The sequence below is a fragment of the Colobus angolensis genome, unplaced genomic scaffold, assembly GCF_000951035.1.
Source record: "Colobus angolensis palliatus isolate OR3802 unplaced genomic scaffold, Cang.pa_1.0 Scaffold8, whole genome shotgun sequence".
Classification (NCBI taxonomy): domain Eukaryota; kingdom Metazoa; phylum Chordata; class Mammalia; order Primates; family Cercopithecidae; genus Colobus; species Colobus angolensis.
Window position 1 is genome coordinate 16,091,030 of NW_012121820.1, and position 11,922 is coordinate 16,102,951.

Sequence of the window (11,922 nt, forward strand, 5' to 3'; positions counted from 1 at the left end):
ACATTTTCTAGTAGCCACATTTTAAAAGTTTTTAAAAAGGCAACATCAATTTTAATAATATATTCTCTTTAATCCAATACATCCTAAGTGTTATTTATTCAACATGTAATCAGCATAAAAGTTAAGATACCGTACATTATTTTCATGTGGCCAGTGACGGTGGCTCACACCTGTAATCCCAGCACTTTGGGAGGCCGAGGCTGGCTGATCACCTGAGGTCAGGAGTCAAGACCAGCCTGACCAACATGGAGAAACCCCGTCTCTACTAAAAATACAAAATCAGCCAGGCATGGTGGCGCACGCCTGTAATCCCAGCTACTCAGGAGGCTGAGGCAGGAGAATCGTTTGAACCCGAGAGGCAGTGGTTGTGGTGAGCCGAGATCACGCCATTGCACTGCAGTCTGGGCAGCAAGAGCGAAACTCCAACTCAAAAAAAAAAAGATATTGTACATTATTTTCATACTAAATCGTTGAAATCCAGTGTGTATTTTACACATGTAGCAGATCTAAATTCGAAACTAGTCACGTTTTAAGTGTTCAAGAATCACGTGTGCCTAGTGGCTACTATACCCAGCAGTGCAATTGTATAGCATCCTCTGCTATATTCCCTTCCTAGCACTCACCACAATCTGAATGTCTTGTTTACTTATTATCTTGTAACTTCCCATCAGATGCTCCACAAAGGCAAGAATCTTGTCTTTTATTCAGTGTTATATACTCAGTGGATAGACTGCCTTGAACACAGTAGGTGTTCAATATATATTTGTTGAGCAAATGAATGAACCTTTTCTAGCTTTAATGGGCTAGCCACTCTAGAAATTCCAAGCAGGCATACAATCACTCATTTAATAACTTGCCTATTTCCCTTCGTCTTTCACGATCAATTAAACTGTCTTTAAAAGAAAAATCTCTTGGCTATATAGCTCCCCATGCTGAATTTTTCTTTCCCATGATGTCTTAAGCATCCAGGGTCAATTTCTTGTATGTTGGCGGAGGGAGTGGTATGAAAATAACTGCTAATATTTACTGAATGTTTACTCTTTGGCAAGCATTGTTTAAACACTTTACATTTCTCAACAGCTTCACAACAGCCCTGTGAGGCAGCTACTGTCACTGTCCCCCATTTACAGATGAGGAAACCAACGCACAGAGAAGTTAAGTATTTTGTTCAAGGTTACAGCAGCCAGTTAGTAGCAAAACAGAGATTGCCAGCAACCTAGGGGTCCAGACTCATGGCTCTTAATCACCTATTCTTGATTGCAGAGCTGTCCAACAAAAATATAAGCTGAACTATATATGTGATTTTGAATTTTCTAGTAAACACATTAAAATGTCAAGAGGAGCAGTTAAAATTGGTTTTAAACATATTTTATTGGCTGGGTGTGGTGTGTGGTGCCTTATACCTGTAATCCTAGCACTTTGGGAGGTCAAGTGGGAAGACTGCTTGAGGCCAGGAGTTTGAGACCAGCCTGGGCAACATAGCAAGACCCTGTCTCTACAAAAAATTAAAAAATCAGCCAAGCATATGATGCCCCGCCTGCAGTCCTAGCTACTTGGGAGGATATCTTAGACCGAGGAGTTTGAGGCTACTGTGAGCAATGATCGTGCCACTGCACTCCAGCCTGGGCGACAGAGCAACATCCTGTCTCTAAATAACAAAATAAAAATTTTAAAATTAAGTATATTTGATTTCACCCATTATCAAAAATATGATCATGTAATCAATATGACCAATAACCAATGTAATTGATATAATCAGTACGATCATGTAATCAATATAAAAATGTTACTTTCTCCATACTAATCTCCAACCCAAATGTGACTTTACACTTACAGTATTTCTCAATTCAGACTAGTCACATTTCAAGCAATCAACAGCCTATGTGGCTAGTGGCTATCACATTCGGCAGTGCAGCTCTACTGCCCCCCACAATGACCCTCCTATGGAATCAAAGCGGGGGAAAAACTTTGGGGTGGAAGTCAGTACGCCTGAGCTCAAATTCCAGCTCCTTGTTTCTGAGGGACTTTGGACAAGTCCTTTCTGCTCTCTAGGTCCCAAATAGTTTCCCCACAAGTATCCTAGCCAAGGGGGACCCTGAGCAAGATTCCTAGAAACTCATTCCATGCTAGAATTCCCAACATCTCCTCCAAATCGCAGTAAACGCAAGCACAGCTCTCCACACTTTAAAACCAGCTTTCATATACATCAGTTTACGGTACAGTCCTCAAACAACTCTACTAAGGCAGTTATTAGTGTCTCCACCATATAGATACAAAAACTTCGTTCAAAGATGGGGTGAATGACTTGTCCAAAAGCCACACAGCCAGTCAGTGGAGAAGCTGGAGATCAAATCCAAGAGCGATCAGGGCGCTCCCACCGCCGCCACCACCATCACCTCAATGACTGGGGGGACATGAGAGCTGAGAGGACACGGTAGTGAAAAAAGGATGGTCCGGGGTTTCAGAGGAGTTTCAGGGAACCAGGTCCCAGGGTGAGGAAGAGGAGGTGAAGGGTTCAGGTCTTGAGAAGGGATGAATCGAAAGGGCCCAGGAGGGCTTCGGAGAGGAAAGGAAAACGAAGGGCTGAGACCCTGGGTGGCATGAGAAGTTAGAGGGCCCGGGAGTGAGGCGAGAGGAGGTGAGATGAAAAGGCTCTGGCCCCTGCGACCCCTGCCCAGGTGAGAATGCGGTCGCTCGGCCCTCCCTGCCCCTCATACCTGGTAGCTCAGAAGTTCGCCCACGTCCATGGTACCCGGTCCAGCAAATACTCCGGTTCCCTGCACTCACTCCCAGACCGCAGGCCCTTCAGCCGCCGCTCCAGCCACACTGCCGTAAAGTGCGGCGAGCGGGGCCGCAGAGCCAATAGGGCAAAAGTGCGCGCGACAAGCGAGGCGGCCACACCGCGGTAAAAGGATGCGCCGCCGTAAAGCGCGCCGCATTCGGAACAGGGTTGCTTCCGCCTGGAGCCTGAGGGAGCGGGGGCAGAGACTTAAAGGAAGGATGGGAGGGGAGAGCAGGGGCCAGAAGAAACCGAACTTAAAGGCGCGCCTCCAGGGTCCAGGGCGGAGTGCCGGGTGCTTGGTGTGCGTTCTCGCTAGCTTCCAGTCATTTATCCTCATTTCACAGAAAAGGAGACTGACGCTGCCAACTGCACCTTCCAACACTTTACACATTAGCCACATGTGGCTACCTAGCGCTTGAGATATGGCTACTCCGAAGTGAGATGTGCCATAAGTGTAAATAAAATACACACCAGATTTCTAAGACTTATATTGATTACAGGTTGAAATGATATTTTGGATATATTGGGTCAAATTCATATATTATAAAATGAATTTTACCTGTTTCTCTTTACTTCTTAAATGTGGTTGGTAGAAAATTTTTAATTACACATACGGCTCTCATTTGTGGTTCCCACTAATTTCTATCAGATGGTGCTGGCTCAAAAAGTGACTTGTCCCAAGGCTATACAACTATTACTGGCTGAGAAACTGTTGGTGATCACATGTCCCTCTCTAGGCTTGTGTCTGTTCATCTATGCAAAGTCTAACGGTCACTAGATGATTGCTACCCAGGTGATATAAAAAGGTTTCTGGAGGAGAAAGTTAAACAAGATCAGAGTGCACCTGGGACTTAAGGCTCCATCTTCAAAGGAAATTAAACCTCCTTCCATAAGCCCCTGCCCTTTATGTTTATACTTATATTTATACATTATATTTATATGCCCTTCATATTTATAGTTTTGGTCCCCATACCACCTCCACTGGCTCCAATTTACAGAAATTATTCTTATTCCTCAAAATGATGAATCCTCTCCCCTTCTGCCTGGCCATCAGCCCCACACCTCATCCAACTCTCTCATGTTTCAGGTCTCAAATGTCACTTTCTTAGAATGGCTTCTTCAATTCGCCCTCAGTCCAAGTAAGCAACCTCTCTCCTCATTATTCTTTTTCCAAGTACCTTCTCCACTACATATATATCTCAGTCTGTCATTTTGTGCTTAATGGTTAACTATTTGTTTCTTGACAGCCTCATTTACTGGACTGCAAGCTCCATGCAAGCAGGACATGTGTATGTCATGTTCACCACTATATCCCCCGAGCCTAGTACAGTACCTGGTAGAGGGAGAGGTTTCATAATGGGCCTTGTGTGCCATGGTAAAGAGATTGGATTTTGACTAGGCGTGGACGGGCGTGGAAGCTCACGCCTGTAATCCCAGCACTTTAGGAAGCCAAGGTGGGCAGATCACTTGAAGTCAGGAGTTTGAGACCAGCCTGACCACCATGGTGAAACCTCATGTCTACTAAAAATTACAAAAATTAGCTGGGCATGGTGGCACGTGCCTCTACTTGGGAGGCTGAAGCAGGAGAATCGCTTGAACCCAGGAGGCAGAGGCTGTAGTGAGCTAAGATTCCACCACTGCACTCCAGCCTGGGTGACAGAGCAAGACTCTGTCTCAAAAAAAAAAAAAAAAAAAGAGAGAGGGAGAGAGGTTGGATTTTATGCTAACAGCATAAGGAAAATTTTAAGCAAGGTAATTTTGTGATTGAGCTTATGTTTTTAAAGGATCACCTATGCAATCTGCATTGAATTGAGTTTATTTGGGTGTCTTCCCCGCTCCTACTTATAGTCTATCAGAATATAGACTGTGTCGGGCTGGGCGTGGTGGCTTACGCCTGTAATCCCAGCACTTTGGGAGGCCGAGGCAGGCAGATCACGAGGTCAGGAGATCAAGATCATCCTGGCCAACATGGTGAAGCCCCGTCTCTACTAAAATGCAAAAAATTAGCTGCGTGTGGTGGCACGTGCCTGTAGTTCCAGCTACTCCGGGAGACTGAGGCAGGGGAATAGCTTGAACCAGGGAGGTGGAGGTTGCAGTGAGCCAAGATGGTGCCACTCCAGCCTGGAGACAGAGCAAGACTACGTCTCAAACAAACAAACAAACAAGAATATAAACTGTGCCTTATTCGGGAAGGCAGGAGAGAGTAATGGTGAGGGTGTACCCTTCGGACCGAGACCCCTGTGTTCTAGTTCATGGTATGTTAATGCCAGCTTGCATAGACAGGTTTACAAAAGCCCATGGTTAAATTTGCAGGAAACTTGCAAGCTGATTGACACCAGGTTGATAGCTTGAAATCAGCCATGCTAGGAGTATTTATACAATGTAAATCAGCAAATGCTACAAATCAGGGTTGTTAATGTTGTGTTTCCAGAGAGCCGCTTGTAGGGTTTTATTGTTTTTTTGTTTACTTTTGAGACAAGCTCGGGCTTTATCACCCAGGCTGGAGTGCAGTGGCAGGATCTCAGCTCACTGCAACCTCCCCGTCTCAGGCTTAAGCCCACCTCAGCCTCCCAAATAGCTGGGACTGCCGGCGTGTGGCACCGTGCCTGGCTTATCTTGTTGTTGTTGTCGTTGCTGTTGTTGTAGAAATGGAGTTTCACCATGCTGCCCAGGGTGGTCTCAAACTATGAGCTCAAGCAATCCACCAGCCTTGGCCTCCCAAAGTGCTGGGATTACAGGCATGAGCCACTGCACCCAGCCGAGCCAGTTGTTAAACATCTACCAACATACCCTGATTCTGGTTCTAGTGGAAATTCCACCACATCTAGCTATGGGTCCTTGGGTAACTTACTTTCTCTGTCTCTAAATTACACTTTCCTTATCTGTAACATAACTCATTCATTCATTCATTCAACAAGTATTTACTGGGAGCCTACTCAATGCCAGGCACAATTCTGGGCTGTGAGGATACAGAAGTTTATAAAACAAAGCTCCTGACTTCTGGAAACCTACATTCTAGTTTGGGAGAAAACCTCACAGAGAAAATGTTGATATGAATCTTATTTTACAGATGTGGAAACAGTGGCAAGGAACTTCACCTCTACATACCTGATTTTCTCACCTGCAAAGTGGAGATTCAACCAAATCTACCTCATAAGGTTATGGAGGGTTGACATGAAATGCTCTATGCAAAGCACTTGGCACAGCACCTGGCACAGAAAAGTGCTGAGTGTCTTATTTAATATTATAAGGAGCGAGCTGACAGCTGGGCATGGTGGCTTACGTCTGTAATCCCAGAGTTTTGGAAGACCAAGGCGGGTGGATCCCTTGAGCCCAGGAGTTCAAGACTAGCCTGGGCAACATAGTGAGACCCTGTCTCTACAAAAAAATAGGAAAAAAAAATTAGCTGGATGTGGTGGTATGTGCCTGTAATCTCAGCTACTCAGGAGGCCAAGGCTGGAGAATCACTTGAGCCCAGGAGGCAGAGGTTGCAGTGAGCCAAGATTGCACCACTGCGCTCCAGCCTGGGTGACAGTGTAAGACCCTGTCTCAGAAAAAAAAAAAAGGGGGGGGGTTGAGTGGGAGGGGGGCAAAGGAGAGGGCAGGAAGAATGAGATAATTCCTTATAACCTTTCCTCTTTAGGCATTCAGTCTTGTCTGTTTTTGTAGAGACTAGTTCTAAAACATAGAATTATAAGGCAAAAATCCTATAAGAACCAGGTTTGGTGAGCACCCTGAACTGGGGGTAATGTGCTCTGCTAGAGGTTTCCCTGAGAAAGTAACATCTGGACAGGGGGTTAAAGGGGAAGAAGAGTTTACCAAGAAGATACAGCAGAAGAATGGTGACCCAGGCAGAGGGAACCGCATAAGCAAAGACAAGCCAATTGGACCCTTCCTTGTGGAGAGAGCTTCAAATGTGTGGAAGAAATGATGGACAGTAGGCAAAAGAGGCTGGCTGGAGAAGCTCATGAAGAGGGTTAAGAGATTTAGCAAATAAAAATACAGGACACCCAGTTAAATCTGAATTTCAGACAAACAATGAATTTTTTATAAATTTGTCTCATGCAATATTTAATACCATACTAAAAATTTTTTGTTGCCTATCTGAAATTCAGAATTAAATGGGCATGATTTATTTTATCTGGCAACCCTAATCTTGGAGAAACTTGAATGCCAGATTAAGATATTTTCATTTTATCTTGATGAGAGGGTCCATTAATAATTCTTTGGGAACCCCCAGGGATGAGACTTGGGGCGCTCACTCTTCAGGTCTCAGCTTAATCGCACACATCAGAGGAATCTTTCCTGACCACAAGATTTAAGACAGTTCCTTCCCTTCAAGATTCTCTATCAGCATTCCTGATTATTATCTTCAGAACACTTATTGTTTTTGTTTTTATATTTGTTTGCTTTTTACTCATTTGGGAACTGCTTTCCCTTCCAGATTCTAAGCTCCAGAAGGCCAAACATTGCTACATCATTTACCACAGTAACCTCAGAACCTAACACAGTACCTGGCGCTTAATTGGTACTCACTAAATAGTTGTTGATTTAATAAATGAACCAATTAGTCTACTGATTGATGCATTAATTCCTGGTCATAATAATCTCAAATACCTTCAAATTCTCACCCAAGGGCCGGGTGTGATACCTCGTACCTATAATCCCAACACTGTGGGAGACCAAGATAGGAGGATCACTTGAGGCCAGGAGTCTGAAACCAGCCTGAGCAACAAAGTAAGACCCAGTCTCTACAAAATAAAAATAAAAATATCAGCTGGGTGTGGTGGCACGTGCCTGGAATCCCAGCTACTCAGGAGGCTGAGGTGGGAGGATCGCTTGAGCCCATGATGTTGGGGCTGCAGTGAGCCAAGATCACACCACTGCACTCCAGCCTGGGCAACAGAGGGAGACCCTGTCTCAAAAAAATTTATTTTTACTTCTCACCCAAAATCCTAACAATGTGACTATATCAATTTTAAAGATAAAAAAAAAAAGAATGCTCAGAAGAGCTATGTGCTATGCACCAAGCAGAGTGAAATCGTGACGATAATGATTTCAGAGTGGCATCCAGGAGAGAGTTGGGAGAAGAGCACCATTCAAGAAGCCAACTGCTGGGCTGTAACCTTTTAAAGAAATGTGAAAGAATTACCCCTTCCAGAAAGCTTTTAAATAGCCATGGGCTGCCTAGGTTCCCTAAACTTCACGCTTTAGATGCTCCAAAGTGTCATCAGAGTCACCTTCTCCATTTTTCATTGCCCAGTAAATTATTTATTGGAACAGCCTTTAAGAAAATATTCTCAAAAAAAAAACACTCATAAAATATATTTGTCATCAGTATTGAGCTCCTACCCTACAATCTTGGGTTGATTTGAAACATACAACACTGCTGAAGAAATCCTGACTCTTCCAATCAGTGCCTGAATGGTGGGGAAGAGTTACAGAGTGGACAGTGGAAAGGGGAACCTGTTTTCTGGGGAGCACAATGCAATTCCTGGGGCTCAGAAAGAGTCTGTTCCCTCTGCTTCTTATTCCCAACATCCAGGTCCATGAGTCCCCTGTGCTGTCATATTTTTAAATAATTGTGATAACTGAGATCTGGAGTTTAGCTACTTGCCCATAGTTATAGTTAGTAACTGGCAAGACTCCAATCCAAGTCCGTCTGACTATGCATTTCACAGTAGGGATTTGGGCTCAGTTAACCCTTCAAATAGTACTGACACTTACGATCCAAGCACAGGAGATTATTGACTGCTAACGAGTAATTATCTCTCCCAGCAGGCACAGATCTCACTTAGACACAAGGAGAATTTATGTCCCTAGACAGACTGTGAGCCACGTACAAACTCAATAGTCATGGATATGCAATGAAAAGGAATTATTTGGTGTGGGAGGGAAAGGGAGTCTGAGGTATGATAAAGGAATTGTGATTGTGTTAAGAGTCCTCATCTTTTAAAGATACATACTAAAATTTATGTATGAAACAATATGATGACTAGAATTTGCTTCAAAATTGTCAGAGGTGGGAGAGGTATGGATTTGAGTGGAAGTATCGATGAAAGAATTATTGGTAAGTTGTAATTGTTGAAGGTGGGTGACAGATACATTGGAGCTCATTTTTACTATTCTTCTGGAAATGGGATGGCAGCAGCAATTCCAAGAACAACAACAGCAAGAAGAATAAGAGAGATCATCTTTTCCTGGGGCTTTCTCTTAGAAAGAAGGGAGAAGGAATGCTGGTAAGGACCAACTGTGCCCATTGCACAAAGAAAGTGTTCCATGGCCAAGAATGTTGAGCTGTAGAGCAGCCTGGGAAGCATGACAAAACCCCATTTCTACAAAAAAATACCAAAATTAGCCAGATGTGGTTGTGCACACCTGTAGTCTTAGCTACTTGGGAGGCTGAGTAGGAGGATCGCTTGAGCCTGGGAGGTGGAGGCTGCAGTGAGCCGCGATTGTACCACTGCACTGCTGCCTGGGCAATAGAGACCCTATCTCAAAAAAAAAAAAAAAAAAAAAAAGTTGGGCTGTCAACCTCGAGAAAGCCAATTTTAAAACAGAAATAATAAAAAACGATATTGAGCTGGAAAAACCATGAAACCAGACTCACAATGAGTCATAAGAGTCAAACAAATTGCATAAACCCCTAATTCTGAGAAGTGCCACTCATCAGTGCTCCATACCAACGACCCTCATGAGTCAGACCTTTCAGAGATGCTTAATATGAAAGGACAGGGAGAACTATTTTTGCTATTACCATTTGGGGCCAGTCAAAGGACATTGGTCAAGACCACTTTTGGCTTGGGAAGTAAGCAGATTCCTTAGCTAGTGAGCCGAATCGGTTGCTTATTACACAGCCTTGGCACTAAGTATGTGTATTAGTTATCTACTGCTGTGTAACAAGTTATCCCAAAAGTTAGTGGCTTAAAAAAACTAAGAACATGTATTATGTTACACAATTTTGGTGAACCAGGAATTTAGAAGCAGCTTAGCAGGATAGTTCTGGCTCAGGGTCTCTCATAAAGTTGTAGTCATGATGTCGTTCACTTCCAGGACGGCTCACCCATATGGCAAGCAAGTTGTACTGGTTGTTGACTGGGGACCTCAATTCTCTGATGCACAGGTCTCCTTACCAGGCTGACTGAGTGTTCTCACGTGGTGGCTGACTTCCTCCAAAGCAGGTGATCCAAGAGAGAACAGGACAGAAGTCACAGTATCTTTTGTGATCTAGCCTCAGAATTTACAGTCCATTATTTCTATGATATCCTGTGGAGTGCACAGCTCAGGCCTGTTCATTATGGGAGGGAACCAAACAGGACATGAATATCAGGAGGTGAGATTCACTGGGACCATCCTGGAAGTGGAGGCTTCAAATCCGGCCAAGCCTTCGGGTAACTGCAACCTCATGAGACATACGAAACCAGAATCACCCATCTAAGCCATCCCTAAATCCCTAATTCACAGAAACGGTGAGATAATAAATGCTTTTAGTTGTTTTAACCTCCTACGTTTTAGGCAATTTATTGTGCAGCAAGAGATATACAAAGTTCAAGCAGGTTAGGTACCAAAAAGTGGCAATTCTATCATTGGTAGCCGCTGTGACCTATTGATAAACAGAGTAATTGATAAACACCAATTAGATGCCCTGAATCATTCCCAGCAGCTATCAGTGAAATTAACACCAGCAACAGTGAAAGCAAAGAATGTTCCAGCACCCCAGATTGGGAAGAGGGGTAGCTGTTAAACTCACATCTTCTCAGGGAGACTCATTATGCACATGAATATATGAGAAGCCCTGTGCAGTCTTGTAGGAAGAAAACTGTTTAACTGCTTCACCCAATGTTTTCCAAACCCATTTGATAACAGAAGCTATTTTTCATCTAACACCTATTAGCATCCTGTGGAACTAGTGTTATGAAAGACACACCTTAAGAAAAACTGATCTACCTCAACCTCAGAAGTTTCAGAAAATTACGCATCTTTTTCCTGTTCTTTCATTTTCTTAAAAATAAACCTGACATTGAAAACGTAGAAATCACAAGTTTTTGTTTAGAAAAAAATTAGTCAGGTGTGGTGGTGCACACATGTAGTTCCAGCTGCTTGGGAGGCTGAGGTAGGAGGATGGCTTGAGCCTGAAAGGTCAAGGCTACAGCTAGCAGTGCCACTGCACTCCAGCCTGGGCAACAGAGTGAGACCTTGTCTCTGAAGTAATTAATTAAATGCCTATGAATATATTTAAAAGATCTAAATTTTTCCAAGCCTGACATTCTGAGCACATACATGATTCTGCATTGATGTTCATTAACTTTCTCTGACTCAAGAGCTTCCACATGCACCAGTAAAAGAATCTGAGCCCAGCTGTCATGAACAACCGTGTTCTTTCTGCATGTGCTTAAGCTCGTGTATACTCCTGCCTCATGTATACTTCTCTCCAGGGGTTCTCTGCTCAGGTGCTGCATTGGTATCTACAGCCCCAATGTCACTTGAAAGGGGAGCCTCACCCCTGCCACTGCTGCCCTACCTAGGGCTCTGCTCCCAGGCACTTCAGTAGCTGCAGGACCCTGAAGGGGCATGGCCTTCTGCTTGGGTGCCCATAGCAGCAGAGCCGTACTGTGCCCTGTAGAAACATGGAGTACAGGCAGCCATCCTCAGTGCTGAGTTACATTTGTCTGGGCACCAAGGCAGTTCTGCTTCTACCCTATTTCTCACCTCTGCTGTCCACAACATCTCATCCTAGGAGGGTTAGATTTCATCCCTGAACCGGACCAGGCAGCAGATACTGTCCGGTCCTCTCAATTCCCAGTTTACCCTCAAATGCCTCAAAGGCACACACACAAGCCTCAAAGATTCTTTCTGTTCCCATCATTACCTTCTCCCTCTTCCTTCCCTTCCCCCTCCTCCTCTTCTTCCTCCTGTACTCCTTTTCCTTCTCCTCCTCTTCTTCATCATCCCCCATTACCTGCTCTGATGGAGCATTTATCCATCAGACCCCAAGCTCTATTCCAAGCCCTGCTGGGAACCCCTCTCCAAACCTTGAGTAAAGAAAATGAAAAGGCTGGTGCGATGGCTCATGCCTATAATCCCAGCATTTTTGGAGGCTGAGGCAGGAGGATCACTACCATCCTGGGCAGTATGGCAAA

At 44.2% G+C, this 11,922-nt stretch overlaps 1 protein-coding gene across 1 annotated transcript in view; it reads right to left on the minus strand.

Moving 5' to 3' along the window:
* Positions 1–3,083, minus strand: part of CTNNBL1 (catenin, beta like 1) — a 177,636-nt gene extending 174,553 nt beyond the window's left edge. The window contains exon 1 of the mRNA XM_011929066.1: positions 2,718–3,083. Within this exon, the coding sequence (XP_011784456.1) occupies positions 2,718–2,747 (30 nt within the window). The 5' untranslated portion in view covers positions 2,748–3,083. The remainder of the gene's footprint in view (positions 1–2,717) is intronic.
* Positions 3,084–11,922: the final 8,839 nt, after the last annotated feature.